Source organism: Eschrichtius robustus, chromosome X, assembly GCF_028021215.1.
Source record: "Eschrichtius robustus isolate mEscRob2 chromosome X, mEscRob2.pri, whole genome shotgun sequence".
NCBI classification, from domain to species: Eukaryota; Metazoa; Chordata; class Mammalia; order Artiodactyla; family Eschrichtiidae; genus Eschrichtius; species Eschrichtius robustus.
The window spans coordinates 72,872,289-72,895,962 of record NC_090845.1 but is presented as its reverse complement, the minus strand read 5'-3'; the positions used below and the strand labels follow the sequence as shown (position 1 = coordinate 72,895,962).

General features: G+C 33.1%; 1 protein-coding gene across 4 annotated transcripts in view; it reads left to right on the top strand.

The window, feature by feature from the left end:
- Nucleotides 1-23,674, top strand: part of RPS6KA6 (ribosomal protein S6 kinase A6) — a 197,192-nt gene that overhangs the window by 109,511 nt on the left and 64,007 nt on the right. For all 4 annotated transcript variants that reach the window (XM_068532501.1, XM_068532500.1, XM_068532499.1 and 1 more), the window contains 5 exons: nt 1,437-1,553; nt 8,464-8,545; nt 9,214-9,294; nt 12,499-12,578; nt 23,509-23,615. In XM_068532501.1, the coding sequence (XP_068388602.1) occupies nt 1,437-1,553; nt 8,464-8,545; nt 9,214-9,294; nt 12,499-12,578; nt 23,509-23,615 (467 nt within the window). The remainder of the gene's footprint in view (nt 1-1,436; nt 1,554-8,463; nt 8,546-9,213; nt 9,295-12,498; nt 12,579-23,508; nt 23,616-23,674) is intronic.

The window sequence follows — 23,674 nt, the reverse complement described above, 5'->3', positions numbered from 1 at the left end:
GAAGACTATTACTACGTTCATAATATGTGGTATAAAATCAGTTAACATAATATTAATGAGTATACAATTTGATGTTGCTTTTGGTGTACATGTATTGCAAAAGTGCATAAAGATATGCCATACTTTAATATAATTCCAAAATGTCAGCTACAGAACATACGTATTTGCATTAATAAAGGTCCTTGACTTTTTACAAAAAAGACCCCTTGAAAAGGGGAAACTCACTCTCATAGCTACTTAAAAGAGTCCAGTGAAATACTATTTTGATGTATAAGAAACATCCATGGACATATTTTCAGAACAGATACTTCATTTCTGACTGATTAGTGGTTCTTAATACCTAAAGCTAAAACTCCTCTGCTGGATACCCTTCTTTGAGAGTAAATGTCTGACTACTTATGTAACATGACAGTTATTTTAGCTGCCATGAAGCCAGCTTACTTGGGACCATGCTCTTGCCCAGTTTGACCACAGTCACCATTGATTAATCAGTTAATTAAAGGGTGAATGGATTGGGAACATTCTTGCCATCCAGACCAGAATTGATATGATATAATGGAAAGCTACCAAGATTTCTAGACATCACGATTAACTAGTCACGTGAACTTAAACTCTGTGGGTCTCAGTTTTCTCCCCTATACAGTCAGAAGGTTGGATAATATATCCCAGCTTTTGTTATTTTGTGATATATAATATATTTGAGGGTTTTTTTTTCATCCTAGCTACTGTGCTAGGGACTAGAGTTACAGTTCACCTGAGTGTAGTCTTGATATAGAGTCCTGTATGAAGGAGCAGAAACACTTCCAAGTGACTTCCTTCTGCCTGACCCAGGTGGTAGGAAATCTGGCATATCATTTATATATAAAGTTTCAATAAAAGTAGGCTCATGGCTTGGAAACATATGTTTGGGCTTTGCAGATTTTGTTTTTCTGTGCTAGTTTCTTTTTCATTGATATGGCTAGCTGGACATTTAAATATTCATATATTACTGACTACTTAAAATGGTATAGTGAAATACTATTTAAAAGAACTCTTGAGGTTCACATTTTTTGTCATGTCCCACAATTTACAAGGTTTTATCTATCTCTTGACTTTTTCTGCATCTACCTCATAAGCCATACTCCACTGAGGGTCTTAAGACTCTTTTAGTTGTTGATGTTTTTCTTCTGTCTCTACCTAGTTGGAACAGAAGCTGAAGCATAGATTTTACATGCTTCTGTTTACATGAAATTATATAATAGGGGTGGTGGTGGTGATGGTCTATCTCTATGTGTTAGAAAACCCAGGAAATGGGGATGCTAGTAGCCCATAAAACTCTGTGCTAGATTGAAGGAGTTAGGTATTAAATTATTTCTGTTGTGATTTCTGGTTCTAAATGGAGCTAATCATAAGATGTTGTAAGTATATTTGAGTATTGCTTGGATTTCTTTTTTCAGGATGAAGGAGTTGTTAAAGAAATCCCTATTACTCATCACGTTAAGGAAGGATATGAGAAAGCAGATCCTGCACAATTTGAGTTGCTCAAAGTTCTTGGTCAGGGATCCTTTGGAAAGGTAATGAATGCCTTTTTCCCCATTTGTTTTTCTTCTAAACATTTAGCAAAAAAGTGTACACATAGGTAGAAATCTGATAAATGTGCTGTTTCCAAATTGTCAAAGGATATACACAAAGGCAGCTCTAATTTTACTCCTTTTTATTTCTGTTGTATTTTTAGTTCAATTTCTTTATACTTCTCTGTAATAATAAAGGTTTTCTAATCCCCTGGGATCACTGATATCTCTAGGACAAAGTATAGCATGCTATTTATTAGCTGCCTAAATCAAGAAAGTTTGAATTTTGTAAAAGAGATCTTGTTTCTCTGTTCACATGCTGGCATGACCTTAGCTTTCTTTCTTGGTGATTTCATCTGTATTCCTTAGCTCTATCACAGAAGTCAGAATGTATGTATCAATTCATGTATTAAATGCATGAATTAATCTGTCATCTTTTAAAGCAAGTATGTGTGTAAAATACAGCTATGGTAAGTACTGGGTGATATATGGATATGTGAAACTCCTGCCTTCAAAGGGCTTAAATTTCAAGGGAAAAAACAAAATTGAGGAAGATAAACTCTGATACTCATTATTAAAATTGGTTATTAAGTGCTTAATGGTATATGATTCTTGGAAAAGAAGTATGTAGGTCTGATTCCTGACTTTTGTATACCTAACATCTAAGACATGAAAAGTATTGCATACACATATTAAGTAACAGCCTTTAGGGAACAGCAACAACAGCAATTTAAGGGGAGGAAGTTAATGAGAAACTACTAATTTCAGGGTGGCTGAGATTTAGTTTCAAAGGGGAAAGTAAGGAAGTTGAGCATTGCTTATTTATTATGCTCTGAAACATTTTAAAAGAAAGACATTTATTGAACGCCTGGTTTGTGTATAACACTTTAAAAAACAGCATTGGTTAATATAAAGTAGGCATAATTGTCTTAAAGTAATCTGATACCTGTGTGGTATAGAATACAACATGTAAAATATAGAGAAACATTTTCAGGACACAAAAAGTACAAACTAAGGTGGATTATGGTTTGGCGGTGAATTGGTACAGGAGGTATATGATGACAAGGAGATAGAATTTGAATAGTTGTGCTAGGGAGAGTAAAACTAGAAGGAGCTTTCAATAGATTGTATGTGTGGGGGGTGTATTTATAGAACTGACCTGTAGAGTAGGCATGTGCATTTCGAACACCTTTATTTTTTAAAGTTACTAAAAGTACAGTATTTTAAAAAAATATTTTACATTATATTTTATGATGTTAATTTTAGAACAGAGATGAAGTTCTTTTACATCCCCAATATATAAATGCTTACATAGCGACTTAAATAAAATATCACCAGGCAATCATTTCAAGACATTAAAAGTATTTGTTGTGTCATTTGATATATATAAATTTATTCATATGTGTATTTATTTATATCCAGCTTTGTTCCAGAAAGGATTTAAGGCTTTCATAGATGAATACTAAATAAAATAAAATTTAAAATAAGTGGGGAAGATGATGGAAGCAGAAAAATTAGAGCAGGAAAGATGAGATGAAGCCAGGAATAAACTCTGTTGTTCACAGATGCATGGTATAAGGGCCTAGAAATGGGGCAAAAGTGAAGACAAATATTTTGGCAGCCATTATAAAGAGGCTGAAACATTTAATTGTATGATTATTGACAGTATCTTTAAGAAACAGATCAAACAGACCAGAGAAATTTTTCTTATGGGGCTTCATGAAGAAAATACAGTATAACATAATAAAATGTCTTCAGTAACATCTTCACATTAATTATAGCAACACGCTGACAAGATGTCAATGCAGTCCTTAAAAAATTCAGGGAACACTCAGCTTTGTACAGGAACTTTGGTTTAACAAGGATATCATAGAAGCCTTTTAAAAATTCCTAATACTAAAATACAGAATAGTGATCCTTGTGCAGTTCATCAACCAAAGAAATATTAAGGAGGTGGCTTATTTTTTTCTTCCTAGGATGTGAACATACTTGCTTGTCAGTATTACGTCATTTGCGTAGGCATTGTGTGGGTGGGACTTGTTATATGCTGAACCTATTCAGGAATTTGGCCAAGGCTGTGAATCAGATAAGTGTAGGAGCAATTCCAAGAAACTTTGGGCTGCAGTCTTATTTATAAGTTTTTCTGTGAAAGACCCATTGTTAAAATGCAATAAATGGAATTTTAACCTATATAATGCTTTGTGACATTGAACGTCTATATAGTCTATTTAATCGGGAAAAAATCCTACGAAAATCAGTTGTAAAATTGTACTTTAAGGAAGCATGCATTATCATAAAAGATGCATATAAAATTCTGTACTAAGCACATCAAGTAATGTGTGAATTGAAATGAAGTATACCAAACAACTTACATTACTTATTTTAAAACACAATAAAATAAAACACTTGAAAACATGTTTGACATTGTCAGACTAGCCTTTCATATATTTCACATGTCAAATCATAATTACACAAAGCATACATACATTTTAACATTCATGCTTCATATTTTTTTTGCTTTTGTGATAGTAAAGCCTTTAAATATAGGACTTAAAAATGGATTTTTGAAAATATCAAACCCTTGCCCTCCTTAGTAATTGATTAGCTATCAAGAGATAGTTTTAAAAATATATGTTTACAACTTAAAATTTCTTGCAAATGGTCCTTTCTCTTCAATCAGTGTTAAAGCTGTGCAGTTCTGCAGTTCACTTCAGCAAACACTTCTTAACGGAAAATATAAAAGTCCATATGACAGAGAGAAAAGTATATTGGAGTAATTCACTCATTCATTTCTCTTCTGAACAATTTCTGAGAATTGGATTAGGGTGACTGAAAAGAAACCTCTCTGATCAGGAGAGAGATGTTTTTAGAAACAGTAGTTTGAAGTCATGCAGCTTCTTCTGTAGTTGATCATGGGAAGAGAGCAGAGTGAGATGATGTTTTCTTATGCTAGGAAAGTTCACTCATTAGACCTGAAAAGAACAAATCAGGTAATGAACAAATAAACAGTTACATCTCTAGACTGTGAATGATGGCTTCTATTAGATGCCATATTGAGATACTAGTGAGTGTTTTAAGAGATAGGGGGAAAGTGGCTGCTTTGTGTGTCTTTTTTAAAGCCTAGACTTTTTCTTTCTTCTTTAATTGCCTCTTTTTACCCTCTGTATTCCATTCATTTCAACTCCACTAAAGGCTGTGTTCTAGAACAGTGGTTCTCAAAGTGGGTCTTACTACCCCTGGATATCCACAGGACACTTTCAGGGGGTTCTCAAGGTCAAGACTGTTTTATAATACTAAGATATTATTTGTAAAACTTTTGGCACTTTGGCACAGTCAAGGAAGTGATTTTAAACTACATCAGTAATCATATTCTTCACTGTCACCCACTTACAGTTAAAAAAAAATGTGTTTTACTTAAGAATGTCCTCGATGAGGTTTTAACAGTGATTAAATTTATCAAGTATCAGCCCTTGAGTACACATCTTTTTAATATTGTGGAATGAAATTGAGAAGTACACAAAGTACTTTAGCTGCATACCAAAAGAGTATGATTGTCTCAAGACAGAGCACTTTTGCAATTTTTTGAGTTGTGAGCTAAATTAGACACTTTTTTCATGGAAAAGCATTTTTACTTGAAAGAATGATCGACAAACTATGGTTACTTAAACTTGGGTATTTGGTAGATGTTTTCTCAAAAATGAATGGAGCGAACCTGTTATTTCATGGAAAACAACTGATAATATTTTTGTTAATGATAAAATTTGAGCTTTGAAGCAAAAAATTAGAATTTTGGAAAATTTTTATTTGCCACTGTGGGCTCAACTCTTCTCAATACTCAAAAGACTTTCCTGATGAGATTGCTACTGTCAACATTTGGAAGAGCTGCATAACTCAGTGAACCAATGTTTTTGAGTTGACCAACACATGATGTTATCAAATCAGACATCAGTACAAAATCCATTCAAAGTGTCAGGTAGACCATGGATTATTATGTAAAAGAATATGGACAGTTAATTGATTTGGTTTCAGATTTTTCATTGCAACTAATCTTTAAGAAACTGCCACTTGTCAAATTCTTGTGTCGTATCAAAGAAGAATAACCACAATAATATGGAAAGGCTATTAAAATAGTACTCCCTTTTCCAAATACATATCTGCATGAGGCCTGATTTTCTTCTTATAATTTAAGCAAAACAACTTAATTGCAACAGATTGAATGTAGAAGCAGATATGAGAATCCAACTGTCTTCTGTTAAGCCAGATATTAGAGACTTGCAAAAATGTAGATCAGTGTCAATCTTCTCATTGATTTTTTTGTTTTGGAAAAAATATAGTTATCTTTATAAAAATATTTATATTCACATATAACAGGTATTTATTATTTTTAATGAATCAATACATAGTTAATTTTTTCTGTTTTAATTTCTAATATAGTAAATATCAATAGATATAACCCACAAAAACAAAAGTACTTTGGAGTCATCAGTAATTTTTAGGATTGTAAAAGAATTTTTTTTTTATTATGTTTATCATCTTTAAGGTTTTTATTTTATTTTTTTAATATTTATTGGAGTATAGCTGCTTTACAATGTTATGTTAGTTTCTACTGTACAGCACAGTAAAAGAATTCTTGAGACCAAAAATATTGAGAATTGCTTTCTTGGAAGAGACTGAGAAAGATAGTTCTCCTACTTGTGGTGTAGTCAACACTCATGAAATGACTTCTTTGTTGTCAACATCTTGGTCACATGCTATTGATTAGGAAAGAGGAAACTGTTTATCTACCTTTATTTGCCCATGTCAGTAAAATTGAATGAAAACTTTAAGTCTGGTGCTTAGGGTTAATGACATTTGCTTAGCTTTGAAGCTTTTGTGTGTGTGTGTGTGTGTGTGTGTGTGTGTGTGTGTGTGCGTGTGTTATGGCAATTAATTTAGTCTGCTGTTTAAAAAACTGATATAGACTGAAATCAGCTATACAAATACATACAAGTCCACTTGTTTGCCAACAGCAGAAAACTTGAAAAACACAGATAAGAAAATGTGCATCTGGGGTCATAGCTTCTTTAGCTTACTCAATAAGTTTTATATGACATTTAGAACCCCATGGTAATCTAGTTTGTGTGTGTATTCTCTCTAACCCAGATTGAATATATTCTTCTGTGATTAAAAAGCCTGATTTAAAACTGTTCATTTATAAAATACTAATTTTATTTTCTAGTGAATCTTCTTTATAAAGGAGACCGAGGGTAGGCTATAGGTGTGTTAAATTTGACATTCTGTTCCATTGCTTACTATTTTCATCAGTGAAAAACCATGGATTTTTAGGACTATCCTCTCCAAGTTTAAATGCACTAAAAATAACTCCATGGAATGAAGCTACTGAAATCTTCCATGGCAATGCACACTTCCTTGGGGTTCTACATTGTTTGGGGAGATCTTGTTGGAGTTCGGAGTAGATATTAGACAAGAAAGTAACATAGGGTAGTAGTTTTGTTCTTTCAGTACAGAAATGTTTATGGTGATATGCAAAATTTACAATTTGGTTCAAGCCCTGAAATTTTCTTTTCTCCAAAGATAGTTTTATGTTGCAAAACCCAGCCATCTGTTAATATGTGAATTCTCTTGATTAGTCTACTCCAAGTGTGGTATGAACTGTTACTGGCTTACTGTAAGACATGTTCAAAAACTGAGAGTAAGCATTTAGCAACTTTTACAGAAATTTGACAAAGTAATTTTATGTGTAGAATCTATTAGTATAAAAAGGGATTGTATTTTATGACATTTAAATTTCAATTTTCTAAATAATTCATTTTGATTATATTTTATAGAAGTATGGTCTGCAATGGACTTGGAGAAAAGGGGGAAAAAAAGACTGGTTGGTCTACACAGAAAGTGTGAGAAGCACTACACTAGATGAGTATGAAAACTGTAAACCTGAAATGGTCCTTGAGTTTAGGTCTGATATAAAGAATAGGAGAAGCAGAGGTTAAATGAAGTAAGGATTCCACCCCCTCACCTTCCCAGTTGGCTGATACATAATTATCACATAAAATATTTGGATTAAAGGGTTTTAAGCTCTACCTTAGGAAAGAGGCAAGACAAAAAATTAATTAAAAGCTCTCCCATCTGCAGTTTTGTGTGAACAAGTTAGTTACTTGACCACATTTTAAAGTTAAGCAACACTTGAATAGAACTTGTTAGAGTTGAGGATGGCAGGTAAGGCAGTGAACACGTTTTACTAAATAATTAAACAAATTGAAACAACCCTTTACTAATAAATAACTCATAAAACTGTAATATACTCATATTTATCTTCATAACTGAGGCTTTTTAAAACTTAGCTTTTAATGAGTCATAATCCTGGTTTGAAAATATGAGATATTATTACTTAAGCTTACTTGGTAGCTTTAAATAATTTAACTTCCATTTCTTTATTGAAATATTTGCCATCTTTATTCTTTTTCTTGGCAGACAGATAAGAATTGCCTCTGATTTCTTATTAGAAAATAAAATACCTGGTAACTTCTAAAATGGACCAATAGGGAAGTAGAAATGAAGGTATCAAATTAATGGTCATCACATTTGTTTGCTCCTTATTAAGGTAACAAAAAGGAGCTTGGGTCTTATAAGGAGCTCCCTTAGCTCAAATTGTCTTTCGTTATATTATTTATCTCTTACATCAGAAACTTCTCAAATGTTCTTTAAAATTTTCTTTTCCACAGTAGGATGTATGGGAGTGTGATTCACTAAGTGAATGAAAATGAGAAAATATTAACCAAGTATAATTTATAGGGAAAGGTATATCTATAAAATTAGAGAAAATGCAAGGCCATATGTATGTGCTAATGTATATGTTTAGCAGCAATGGCTTGGTATGTGAATTTCACTGTTTTAATTTTAATTCTCCTATTAGGTTTTTCTTGTTAGAAAGAAGACTGGTCCTGATGCTGGACAGCTCTATGCAATGAAGGTGTTAAAAAAAGCTTCTTTAAAAGGTAGAAAATTAGAAAGCTTATTAAAATAGATTTGGTAAAGCGTTTTTTAAGAAATATGCTGTGTACTGCTTATATAAGATGAGTAGATTTAGTTTCCTTTTAACATTAGTAATTGTTACAGATTTCTAGTGGTAAGTGATATTTCTAGGTTTGATATTGGCACATACCCTAATTTAGTGAGAGTGTACCCTGGTAAAAATTTAATGGGATAAAAAGTGACATGTTTTATTTAAAGTGAACTTATTTTATTAAACTATATTCTTTTATTTCAAGATTCTTATTTTTTTCTGTCTATCTGTGTTGGTATTGCATATTGAGAGAGCACAGCCACCTGCATACACTTATATACACTGTCTTCCAGGCTGTGATAACAATAACACTGTGCTCAGTTTTAATCAATAAACTCATTTGAACAATTGGAGACTAATATATAATAAATGCTTATTCACCAAATAACTTTGTGTCTCTTTAACCCATCTCTAGATCTAAACTGAATTTGTTAGCTTTCTGAGAATATGGTAATTACTGTCTAGGAATATAGACTGCAAATTTGGGCACTTATAAAGTTACGTTTTATATTTCCATATTTTTGTTTGGTGAATTACTGATGGGATCCCTACTGAAATTATATACGAGAGCAATATATTCTACCCTTCTGTAATTTTTAGTTCGAGACAGAGTTCGGACAAAGATGGAGAGGGATATACTGGTGGAAGTAAATCATCCATTTATTGTCAAATTGCACTATGGTATGTAATCTTTTTTTAAGAAAATTATGGAATTAGAGAACTAAGATTTCATTTCAGACAGTAATATAACAGGAGATAAATACTTCAAACAGGAAATGAATATGGAATGATTTAATACATTCAACTATGTAAAATGTGTTTATCTGAAATAAGAATTAATATCTAGCTTTTAGTTGTATTTCCTGTATTTGTTGGTTAACTTGTCTAAGGTAACAAGACAGTGTCTTCTGATTACTTGTCTAGTAGTATTTCTGTACTAGGGTATACCTCCAGGGATCTTAGGCTATAAACTACTGTGATAATTTCTTCAAAACATTTTTGTGTTTGGAAGGGCTCCTCTTACATGTTCATAATGAGCATATTAATCTTACTTCCTCATTCTGTTGAAGAGGACCATATGGTATATTAGTCTATTTGAGTTATTTTTTCTTATGTTTGGCAGGAGAGGAATACCAGTGAGAAGCAATAGGTACAATGGAAAGAACATGAATTTGGAGTCAGACAGTTCTGAGGTTTCTTTTTTTTTAATTGCTATATAGTTGACTTACAGTATTATATAAGTTTCAGGTGTACAATATAGTGATTCACAATTTTAAGGTTATATCACATTTATATTTACTATAAAATATTGGCTATAATCCTTGTGTTGTACTATATATCCTTGTAGCTTATTTATTTTATACATAGTAGTTTGTACCTCTTAATCCCCTACCCCTATCTTGCCCCTTCCCCCTCCCTCTCCCCATTGGTAACCACTAGTTTGTTCTCTATATCTATGAGTCTGTTTCTTTTTTGTTATATTCACTAGTTTGTTTTATTTTTTAGATTCCATATAGAAGTGATATCATACAATATTTGTCTTTGATTTTCACTAAGCATAATATTCTCTATGTCCATCCATGTTGTTGAAAATGGCAATATTTCATTCTTTTTTATGGCTGAGTAATATTCTTCTGTGTGTGTGTGTGTGTGTGTACACCACATCTTTTTTATCCATTCACCTGTTGATAGAAACTTAGGTTGCTTCCTTATCTTGGCTATTGTAAAAAATGCTGCTGTGAACATTGGGGTGCATATATTTTTTGTGGTAATATTTTCATTTTCTTCAGATATATCCCAGGAGTGGAATCGCTGGATCGTATGATAGTTATATTTTTATTTTTTTGATGAACCTCCATACTGTTTTCCACAGTGGCTGCACCAACTTACATTCCTTCTGACAGTCTATGAGAGTTCCCTTTTCTCTACATCTTCTCCAACATTTGTTATTTGTTATTTGTAGACTTTTTGATGATAGCCATTCTGACAGGTGTGAGGTGATACGTCATCGTTGTTTTGATATGGGGTATTGATACTCTGATGATTAGTGATGTTGAGCATCTTTTCATGTGCCAGTTGGCTATCTGTATATCTTCTTTGGAAAAATGTCTATTCAGGTGTTCTGCCCACTTTTTAATTGGGTTGTTTGTTTTTCTGATGATGAGATATATGAGCTATTGATATATTTTGGATATTAATTCCTTATTGGTCATATCATTTGCAAATATTTTCTCCCATTCAGTAGGTTTGTTCATTTCATTGATGGTTTCCTTTGCTGTGAAAAAGCTTTTAATTTTAATTAGGTCCCATTTGCTTATTTTTGCTTTTGTTTCCATTGCCTGAGGAGACAGATCCAAAAAAAACATTGCTACGATTTATGTCAAAGAGTATTCTGCCTGTGTTCTCTTCTAGGAGTTTTATGGTTTAGGTCTTTAATACATTTTGAGTTTATTTTTTTATGTGGTGTTAGAGAATGTTCTAATTTCATTCTTTTACATGCACCTGTCCAGTTTTCCCAGCACCACTTATTGAAGAGACTGTCTTTTCTCCATTGTATATTCTTGCCTCCTTTGTCATAGATTAATTGACCATAAGTGCATGGGTTTATTTCTGTGCTCTCTATTCTGTTCCATTGATCTATATGGCTCTTTTTGTGTCAGTACCATACTGTTTTGATTTTTGTAGATTTTAGCATGGTCTAAAAGTCAGGGAGTGTGATGCCTCTAGCTTTGTTCTTCTTTTCCATTATTGTTTTGGCTATTTGGGGTCTTTTGTGTTTCCATACAAATTTTAAAATTATTTGTGCTATTTCTGTGAAAAATGCCATTGGTATTTTGATAGTGATTGCATTGAATCTGTAGATTGCTTTGGGTCACCAATATTAATTCTTCCAATCCATGCAGTTCTGAGTTTTAATCATGGCTCCATTGCTAGTTTAATGTATGCATGAGATTGTGACATTTGGCTTCCCTGGAGAATTCAAAGGCATATACATTATTAAATCACTGATCCAATCTACTATGTCACTCTCAATTTTTGAAATTTAAAAATACAGCAGCTATTGATTTTATTCTTAGGTAATTTTGACAAATAATGCATTATAGTATGTACCCAACTCTCTCTGTAAAAATCCTTCTAGAATTTTCCACCCATTATTGTTTTATTCCCCATTACCCTAATGGAATGAGAGTAGTAGTAGTATCTAAAGATCTCCTTCCTTGAACCTCTAGGATATCATTAGATTAATCACTAAACACCAGTTGTGTTCAAAACATTCTATTCAATTCAGTGGGTTCTAGAGGTGAAATAATCTCTGATCTCAAGAAATTTATAATCTATAGGGAACACAGAAATGTAAGACCAATTAATTGTATAAATCAACATGGATTAAGTACCATAAGAGAGACATAAATAAAGTGCAATGAGATCTCAAAAGTAGTAACAAGTAATTCTGATGGGGGAGAGGTTAAGGATGCTATAGGGAAATGTGAAAAGAGGGAAATCCTTAATAGAAGAAAGCTAAATAGAGGGGGTGACATTTTTGTTGAGCTTGACAGAATTAGTAGATTTTCAGTAGGTGGGGAAGTAGAGTTCAGGCAATTGCAGTAGAACATGGTGCTCCATAAATCAGGAAAACGATGGTGGTACAAGTTTCTGTATAAAGCTACATCCAAGGTTGATTATGTTCTGGGAAGGGGTTTATAGCTTTTTCAACACTAGTTTTAATTTTGAGATAATGTTATCCAATCATGGACCATGTGAGTAAATGCTTAATTGCTTTATAGTGTTCAATAATAAAATTCTAAACATATATGTTAATTAAAAACTATGCTAAGCTTTGTAAGCCTTAAAAATTATTATTACTACATTCTGATTTCTAATTAGCCTTTCAGACTGAAGGGAAGCTGTATTTAATACTGGATTTTCTCAGGGGAGGAGATGTCTTCACAAGATTATCCAAAGAGGTGAGTATTTGTAAATTTTTGCTATATTTTATTGAAACAAAACTAAGAATAATTGTTTTTGTTCTTTTGCTAATTACTTTTTTTTCTACGGAAATTTTAAATAATTATTCTTTTTTTGTTACATAGTATTTAGTGAATGTGCCAGTTAATGGCATTTTCTGTCTGCCTGTCATTTAGGTCATCTCAATGAGTTACTCATTTTTCTCTTAGGCACAAGATCAGTATAAATAACTGGATGAAGCAGATAGGGGCTACCTAGGACTTTGGCTACTCAAGCTACCAAAATGCCTCTGGGAGTAGTGTTTAATTTATTCATGTTTAAAACAGCTTTATGGAGGTACAGTTGACGTACACTAAACTGCACATATTAAAGTACATGCTTTGATAAATTTTGACATTTGTATAAACTTGTGAAACCATCAGCACAATCAAAATAATTAGTTTATTCATCATCCCCAACAGTTTTCTTATGCCCTTTTTTTTTAAATGTAGTAGCTTAAGACACAACAATTTATTATTTCTAATGAGTCTACAGGTCAGCTGAGTGGTTTTTTTTTTTTTAGAAAGCTATGGGTGGAATCTGGCAATTTTAATTTATTTTTATTTATTTATTTTTGGCTGTGTTGGGTCTTCGTTTCTGTGCAAGGGCTTTCTCTAGTTGCGGCGAGCGGGGGCCACTCTTCATCGCGGTGCGCGGGCCTCTCACTATCGTGGCCTCTCTTGTTGCAGAGCACAGGCTCCAGACGCGCAGGCTCAGTAGTTTTGGCTCACGGGCCCAGCTGCTCCGCGGCACGCGGGATCCTCCCAGACCAGGGCTCGAACCCGTGTCCCCTGCATTAGCAGGCAGATTCTCAACCACTGCGCCACCAGGGAAGCCCCCTTATGCCCTTTTTTAATGCTTCCCTCCTGCCCGACCCCTACTGAATCTGCTTTCTGTCACTGTTTGGTTTGTATGTTCTAGGACTTTATATAAATGGAATCATATAGTATGTATTCTTTTTTTGGTCTGGCTTTTAAACTCAGCATAATTATTTTGAGATCCATCCAAGTTGTTGCATGTATCAGTAGTTCATTTTTATTGCTGAGTGGTATTCCACTGTATGGATACACAATGATTTGTCTATTCATTCACTTGTTGATGGATATGTGTGTTTTTTGCAATTTTTGGATATTACTAATAAAGCTGCTACAAACATTCATGTACAAGTGATTGTATGGACATGTGTTGGTTCTTCATGGTTAAATACCTAAGAATATAATGACTGGGTTATATAGTCTGTCTATATTTTAACATTCTAAAGACACTGTCAAACTGTTTTCCAAAGAAAACTGTTATATAATTTGTTATATAATTTTTTACATTCCCACCAGCAGTATATGAGAGTTTCAGTTGCTCCATATCCTTACCAACATTTGGTATGGTCAGTCTTGTTTTAATTTTGAACATCTGGTAAGTGTGTAGTGATACCATATTGTGGTTTTGAATTGCATTACCCTAATGACTAATGATGTTAAACATCTCTTCATGTGCTTATTTGACATATATCTATCTTTTTTGATAAAATGTCTGTTTAAATCTTTGGCCCATTTTTTATTGGGTAATTTTCTTACTGAATTTTGAGTCTTTATATATTTTGGATGGTAAGTCCTTTATCATGTATGTTTGAAAGTATTTTCTTCTGGTCTATGACTTGTCTTTTCATACTCTTTACAGTGTCTTTCAAAAAGCAGAAGTTCTTAATCTTGATGAAGTCTGATTTATAATTTTTTTTTCCTTTTATGAATTGTGTTTTTTGGTGTCCTGTTTAAGGAATATTTGCCTAATCCTAGGTCACAAAGATTTTCTCTTATGTTTTCTAGAAGTTTTGTAGTTTTTGGTTTTACATTTATGTTTATAATCAATTTTGAGTTCATTTTCATATATGGTGATAAATATGTGTTGAAGTCCTTTTTTTTGTATATAGATATCTCATTGTTTTAGCATCATCATTGGAGAAGACTGTGCTTTCTCCACTCAATTACCTTGCATTTTTTTTTTTTACCTTGCATTTTTTGTTGAAAATCGATTGACCGTATATGTGAAGATCTATTTGTAGACACTGTTCTGTTCCGTTGATCTGTTTGTCTGTCTTTATGCCAATACAACACTTTCTTGATTACTGTACTTTTATAATATGTCTTAAAGTCAGATAGTGCAAATCCTTGAGCTTTGCTCTTCTTTTTCAAAGTTGTTTTGCCTCTTCTAGGTCCTTTGCATTTCCATATCAATTTAAAAATCAGCTTTTCACTTTCTACAGAAAAGCCTGCTGGGATTTTGATTGGGATTGTATTGAATCTGTAGTTCAATTTGCAGATAATTGACATTTTCACAATATTGAGTCTTCCAATCCATGAACATAGTATCTCTCTCCATTTATTTAAGTCTTCTGTAATTTCTCTCTGCAAGGTCTTGTCATTTTTAGTGTACAGGTCTTGCATGTCTTTTGTCAGATTTATCTCTAAGTATTTTCTTTTTAAAAAAATGCCATTGTAACTGGAATTACTTTCTTAATTTTATTTTCAAATTGGATGGAAATATGATTACTATTTTTGTATATTGGACTTTGTATCCCACAGTATAACTAAACTTACTGATTTTATCTAGCAGCTTTTTGGTAGACTACAAATAGAACTTTCTATTGGTAATCTGCACATAAGGAGTTTTACTTCTTCTTTTCCATTATGGACATCATTTATTTGTCTTTGTTACACTGGCTTGATCCTCCAGATCAGTGTTGAAAAGTATTGGTAAGAGCAGACATTCTTGCCTTATTTCTGATTTTAGGGGGGAAAGCATATTTTCACCATAAATTACAAAGTTAAGTATAGGTCTTTTTTGCATGTTCTTTATCAGGTTGAGAAAGTTCCCTTCTATTACTAGTTTGTTGAGTTTTTATCAGGAATGTATGTTAGATTTTGTCAAACTTTTTTTTTTTGCAGTTATTGAGATGATGATCATGTTTTTTTTCTTCTTTAATCTTTTAATATGGTGAATTACATTGATTGATTGTCAAATGTTGAAGCAGCCTTGCATCTGTGGATGAACCCCATGTAGTCATGATGTATTATCCTTTTTGCATATTATTGGACGTTATTTACTAAAAGTTTGTTAAGAATTTTTGCATCTATTTTCATGAGAGATATTTGACTGTAGTTTTCTTTATTGTTTATATCTAATTTTTGGTGTCTGAGCAATTCTGGTTTCATAGAATGAGTTGGGTAGAATTTTCTCCTCTTCAATTTTCTGGAAAAGTTCAATGTTAAATTGTCATTAAATGATTGGTAGTATTCACTAGTGAAGCCATATGGGCCTGAAGTGTTTTTTTAATGGTACGGTGTTTAACTATAAATTCAATTTATTTAATATACTTGGGACTATTCAGTTCATCTTTCTTTTTGAATGAGCTTTAGTATCTTGTGTCTTTTAAGGAATTTGTCCATTTCATCAAAGTTATCAAATTCATTGGCATAAAGTTTTCATAATATCCCCTTGTTACGACTTTTATAGGTGTAGAATCGTTAATGATGTTGATATCATCATTCCTGATGTTGATATTTTGTGTCTTCTTTTTTCATCTCACTTAGCCTTGCTAGAGGTTTATCAATTTTATTCTTCTTAGAGAACCAACCAGCTTTTGGTTTCACTGATTTTCTCTATTGTATTTCTGTTTTCTGTTTCATTGTTTTCCACTTTAATCATTATGACTTCATTTTTCTCTGCTTAATTATGTGTTTCACTGTCTTTTCTGGTTTTTAAGATGGAAGCAGAAGTTATTGATTTGATACCTTTTCTTCTTTTCTAATATAAGCATATAGTGTTACAAGTTTCCCTCTAAATACTGCTTTAGCATCATCTCACAAATTTTGATATGTGATGTTTTTATTTTCTTTTAGTTCACCATGTTTTATAATTTCCTTTTATTTCTTCTTTGTCTCATGGGTTATTTAGAAGTATGCTAATTAATTTTAAAATATTTAGGCAGTTTCCAGATAAATTTCTATTATTGAGTTCTAATTTAATTTTATTGTAGTCATAAAGCACACTTTGTATGACTTGAATTCTCTTAAATTCACTTAAATTATTTTATGCTTCAGAATATGGTATATCTTGGTAAATGTTCCATGTGTACTTGAGAAGAATGTGTATTCTGCTTTTGGGTAGTAGAAGGTTCTGTAAATGTCGATTAGATTAAGTTGGTTGATAGTGGAATTAAGTCTACTATATTCTTCCTAATTTTTTCTCTACATGTTCTAACATTTTTTGAGAGACAGGGATTGAAACCTTTTACTATAATTATGGATTTATCTATTTCTTCTTGAATTTCTGTCAGATTTTGCTTCATGTATTTCAAAGTTCTGTTATTAAGTGCATAAACCTTTAGGGTTATCATTCCCTCTTGGTGAATTGACCCTTTATCATTATGAGATGACTTATTTTATCCCTGCTAATGGTCTTTGTTTTGAAATCTATGTTGATATTAATACAGTCACTTCAGGTTTTTACAAAATTAGTGTTAGTTTAGTATATTGTTTTCCATATTTTTATTTAATCTATTTGTCTTTATATTTAATGTGCAGTACTTAAGGCAGCATATAATTGTCCTTGTTTTTTTTTTTTTTAATTTATTTATTATTTATTTTTTATATTTATTTTTGGCTGTGTTGGGTCTTCGTTTCTGTGCGAGGGCTTTCTCTAGTTGCGGCAAGCGGGGGCCACTCTTCATCGCGGTGCGCAGGCCTCTCACTATTGTGGCCTCTCTTGTTGCAGAGTGCAGGCTCCAGACGCGCAGGTTCAGTTGCTCCGCGGCATGTGGGATCTTCCCAGACCAGGGCTCGAACCCGTGTCCCCTGCATTAGCAGGCAGATTCTCAACCACTGTGCCACCAGGGAAGCCCCTTGTCCTTGTTTTTTATACAGTCTGAAAATCTATGCTTTTTAATGGATGTGTCAGACCTGTTACATTTAATCTGACTATTGATATGGTTGGGTTTGAATCTCCATCTTTCTATTCGTGGGGTTTTTTTTGTCCCTTCTGTTCTTTGTTCTTTTATTCCTCTTTTGCTGCCTTATTTTTAATTAATTATTTTTCATGATTTTATATTTATACCTTTGGTTGGCTTTTTATCAAAATAACATTTTGTCATTGTGTTATTTTAGTAGTTGCTTTAGGGTTTGTAGTATAAATTTTTAATTCAGGAGTCAGGAATCTATAGTCTCAGGCCAAATATGGCCTGTTGATTTTTTTTGTAAATTAAGTTTTATTGGAACACAACCACACCCATTTGTTTAAGTATTGTCTATGGTTGCTTTTGTGCTTCAGTGGCAGCATAATTGTATGGCCATTTTTTATTGGATGGCAGGTGTTATGAATTTAATTTTCTTGTACTCTAGATACTTGTGTTTTCTTATAAGTAGTATTTAGCTTTGTTCTGGGATGCAGTTAACCTGTTGAGTCTTGCTTTTAACCTTTGTTATGTGGTACCAAAGCAGAATTTAGGATTAATTTTTCCCAATACTGAAACATGACCCTTCTTAGTACTCTAACCAGCCTATCAATTACGAGATTTTTCACTCTCACTGTTTGGTGCAGGACTTATCCTGGTCCTTTGTGAGCTCTGTGAATTCTTTTTTAAAAATCTTTTAAGGTTGTTCTTTTCCTGGGTTCAAGTAGTTTCCTTAGATCCATGATTGGGAATTCTTCATTGGATGGCAGACATCCTGAAATTCACATTGTTAGGTGATGGATATTTTTGTAGTCCTATAAATATTATTGAACTTTGTTCTGGAATTTGTGTGGAACTAGTTTATTTCAGTTTGTTAAACTGGACCAAAGCAGTGTCTAATCGGGATGATTTTACACCACTGTGAAGCATCTATTACTCTGTCCAATGCCCTGTGAATTATGAGGTTTTCTGCTCTGTGTGGCGGTAACAGGAACTATTCCTGTCCCTGTGTGAGTTCCATGGATTAGTCCCTCTAATACTTCCATTGGTTATTTTTCTGGCTCAGGTTTCCTCACTCACATGTGCTGAGCATTTCTCTGCTGAATACTTGAGAGAGACCATCTACATAACTCTACAGTTTTCTCTCTGTAATTCTCCCTTCTGTACTCTATCTTGTGAATTCTGTCCTGCTTGTCTCCCCACTCTCTCAGCTCCATCTCATCAACTCAGGAGCCTTCCAGGCTCTCGCCTGACTTTGCCCTCCCTGCATTGCTGCTTAAGAACTCTTTCCAGGTAGTGAGCTAGGACAGTTGTAGGGTTGTTTCCATCTCTCAATATTCACTGTCCTTTGTTTCCTGATGTCCAGTGTCTTGAATAGTGTCATTTCATATATTTTGTCCTGTGTTTTAGTTGTTTCAGATGGGAGATTAAGTCCTGTCTTTGTCTACCTCATTTTGTCTTGAAGTGGTAGTCTGGGAGTAGAATTTTAATTGGGTGATAGTGGTTCAACATCTCACTTCCAGAATTAAAATATGGGAAAGCTACTCTTGATTCTCAGAGCTCTAGAACTTGCTGTGAGAAAGGAACAGTGTGATTCTGGGATGCTAGCTAGTGCTTAAGTGGCTAAGACCTCTGGTTTATATCTGTCTACCTCCAGTATAGAACATTCCATGCATGAACATAGACTGTGACCTTGGTATATTGTTTACTCTAGAACAGAGTTCAGTATGTGATAGGGTCTGTCTAGGACCCCCTTCCCAGAGGGTCTTTAAAGGACCCTATTAAAAGCTGGTTCCAAGACACAGAGGGACAATAGTATAACAAGTATTCATGATTTCTTGTGTTAGATTGTAGAAGTGTGAAGAATATGTTTGAGAAATTCTTACTTGTAGTCATTTCTAATTTTCTTTTAAACTCTTCAGACCTCCATTCTTGATGTGGGACTATCTAAACCCATACTAGCACAGAGATGCAGTCAGTAAGTTTTGATTCCTAAGTCTGGAATATTAGGTAAGAACAAGCATTTTAAACGCATTTCCCAAAAGACAATAAATTAGTATATTCGTTGAATAGGCTGCTAAGAAATGATTTAATAGTTACTTCTATAGACAGCTTATTAATAAGTTTTTATTGGTTATACTTCATGTGTATGTACAAAAAACTGCTATATCATCAAAAATGAGAACTTACTCTTTATGCCTTAGAAAAAGACTTTTAAAAATACATTTTTGTATTTGTTAAAGAAATTTATAATGTATGTCATATATATTTTAAAGGGAACGGCACCTCCCCATATTTCTCTCCTCACAAACACACACACACACACCTCTTAGATCATACCATATTTTGCTAATGTCAAGAAAATACAATGAGATGAATGGCTGAGAATTATAAAGCTGCCAGTTCTTCCAGAATTAATTTGTAGACTTAACAAAATTTCAAACAAAATCCCAATAGGAATTCTTGTTTGAAATTGACAGATGATTTTATCAGCGTGCTTGGAAAAGTAAACAAATGAAAAGAACTAAGACATTTTGAAAATAAAGAACACCATTTCCTTGCCCTACCTCTTGTTTAAAACTTTATAAAGCTACTGCTATAAGCAAATCATCACAGTATCAACACAAGATTAGAAACATACTGTATAGTCCAGGAATATTCTGGTATATATGACTTACCATATATTATTATAATAGAGGAAGAATCACAAGTTAATGGCAAAGAGATTGATTGTTCAATAAACCATATATGAGAAATTGGTTAGAAATTTCAGAAAGAAAAAAGCATTTTAAATTGTTATCACTACCACATACAAAGATAAATCTTACTTACATTAAAGAGCTAAATCTGGAAAACTTCTCATCCTAAAAGAAAATGCAACTGAATGTGTAGTTGACTATTGAATGGAGGTCTCCTAAATCATTAAAGTAATGAAGTAAAATCTTATAGAAATTATATATAAATTTGACTACATAAAATTAAGAATTACTGAACATCAAAAACCAGCACAAAGTGGGGAGAATATTTACAAATAACATGATGGAGGACTGACATTTTTAATATTTAAAGGGCTTGTACCAATTGAAAAAACAGTAAGTAAATAATGGAAGATAGGCAAAAACATTGCTGATAATTCACTAAAAAAATAGAAAGGCCACTAGACATGGAAAATTATATAGCCTAAGAATCAGAACAATTGATTCCATTTTTGTATATCAAATTAGAAAAGATATTTTAAAAGGGTATATTCAATGCTATCATGGATGTGGTAAGACAAATGCTTTCATAAGCTGCTGATGGGAGTGTAAGTTATTGTAACCCTTTGACAAATAATTTTGTTGTGTATGTCGAGAGTCTGGGACTATTTATTCTCCTTGACTGCCTAGTATTTGCTTTTTTATTTCTCAGAAATCCATTTTGGGGAAATAACCATAAATATCAAAAATATATATGCATATTACAGAGTTATTTATAATAGTGAAAAACTGGAAATAACCTAAATGAACATTAGGTAAATTATAGTAAATTAGTATGTTGAGATTGTACAGCTATTGAAAACTCTATTAATAAGTTAAAGATATAGAAGAATGCCTATAATATAATATTAAGTGGGGAAAAAGGAGGCCACTAAATAGTTTATGTAGTGTGATCTCAAATATGTTGAAACACACACCCTCATACATACGTACGTGAACAACTTGAAGAGCAGACAGAAAGACTAGCAGTCCTTACCTCAGGGTGCTGGGGTTTTAGATGAGTTTTATTTAGGGGGAGACTCAGGATAATTAGTGAATAGAAAAGCATTATTGGTAGTGAACCTGAAACTTAAAAAGTTGTAACATAACATATGGCAGAAGTGGCTTCTGGGGAAGAGGTAGTTCTTAGGGACAATTATTTCTGAGTTCAAATCCTGCCTTCTTCTTACTGTGTTTTTCTAGGCAAGTTACTTTATCACTCTGAGTCTCCATGTAAGGTGGTGATAATACCTACCTCATAGGGTTGTTTAGAAGATTGTAATAACATCATGAAAAGTGGCTGGCATGTGATAGTTACTTAATAAGTTTCTTATTTGTGTCCATCATGAAGCTTTCCTCAGAGACAATTTCATGACAAGATAATATGCTTGTCATAAACTGTAAACTAGGCAGTTTTCTTCTTTTAGCGTTTGAAAGATTTTTGTTTAGGGTTTTCTTATGTGTTAAATTTCCATGAACGTTTTGATTAGCCTTCCTCAGAAGTGAAATAGGTAACATCTGTTTTTCTTCTTAATAAAATACCAAGTGAAAATGACGTTCTTATACTTTTACCATTATAGTATTCAAATGAATTCTCCTGAAACTTAGATAATGAACAATCGTTGTTTTTCTATAGATCATTTTAAAAAGTGGGTGGAATATCAAAATTTATCTTTCATTGTTCATTCCCAGAAATTTTACTAGTACCTGAGTCTGCATAATGTAATTCAGTGGCCATAATTCTAAGTGGGCAAGCCAGTTATAAGATTTTATGATATTTCATTAAAATTTTGAGTTTTCCTAATAATCTAGATATTTCTTTAATGAAAATAACCAATTTCTAGACAAGTTATTTGTTTTACCAATTGGAAGCCCTTGATAAATCTTAACAATTACATCTAATGGTTGAGTTATGCCCAATTTTGTGTGTAAATTAACACTCACTTTTGAATGAATATAGACATAAACCTATAACAATAATACCTCATGGTTACACACATAGGATTTTACAATTTACAAAGATTTTTTTCCCACATAAACTAAGCTGACTCTTAAAACAACCTTGTTAAGTAGATGTAGCAGATACTATTATCCTTATTTTACAGATTTGGAAACTGAAGCCCCAAGGGCTAAGTGAAATGTCAAACATTACACTGCTAATTCTAATTCCAAGTCCAGTGCACTTTTCACTTCATCATAGCAGCTCTGTTCCTAGGCAGAAAAAGATTGAGGAATTCAGTGCCTTTAAGCTCATGTATTCTACTAGCAAAAGAGTCCTGGAGCTACCCCTTAGGTCAGAGATTGGGTTTAGAACTGTGTTTAATATGAGTTACTAATTCGACAACTTATGTTGGTATAATTGAAGCTTTAGGTTAGTAGAGCTGCTAAAAGCAAAATTCCTGAGAAGTGATGGTAGACAGTGAAAGAGAAAATAGTGGAAATAGTGGAATTACCAATGCTAAAACAAAATATCTAATATACTGCAAAGATCCTGAGAGCATCCCTATATAGTAGTGTACTAAATATAATAACCGAATTATGACACTAAGTCATTTTTAAAAAGGTAAATCCTGTGCAGTACATTCAGGGTAAAAAGATATGCAAGCTACATAATATGTTTTAGGAAGATCTACATTAAAATGGTTAATGTTGACGAGAAGGATTTTTAAAAAAAATTTTCAGTATATTTTATTTATTTATTTATTTATTTTAATTTATTTATTTACTTTTATTTTTGGCTGCGTTGGGTCTTCGTTGCTGCATGCGGGCTTTCTCTAGTTGCAGCGAGCGAGGGCTACTCTTCGTTGCGGTGCGCAGGCTTCTCATTACGGTGGCTTCTCTTGTTGCAGAGCATGGGCTCTAGGCAGGTGGGCTTCAGTAGCTGCAGCACATGGGCTCAGTAGTTGTGGCTTGCGGGCTCTAGAGCTCAGGCTCAGTAGTTGTGGCGCACGGGCTTAGTTTCCCCGTGGCATGTGGAATCTTCCCGGACCAGGACTCCAACCTGTTTCCCCTGCATTGGCAGGCGGGTTCTTAACCACTGCGCCACCAGGGAAGTCTGAGAAGGATTCTTAAATAGTTTAGTTCCATCTATATACTTCTTTTATTTTCTTGTTTGCCTAGATTTGTCTGTTTACTGGCTTTTATATAAGAAAATTTAAATAAATTCAACATTGAAAAAAAAAGATCAAATGGTAAATTATTATTTTATTCTAGGTTCTGTTTACAGAGGAAGATGTGAAATTCTACCTCGCAGAACTGGCCCTTGCTTTGGATCATCTGCACCGATTAGGAATTGTATATAGAGACCTGAAGCCAGAAAAGTAAAGCTATATTCTCTTTATGTATCCCTGTTACCAGTATTTCTATAACTACTTTTTTC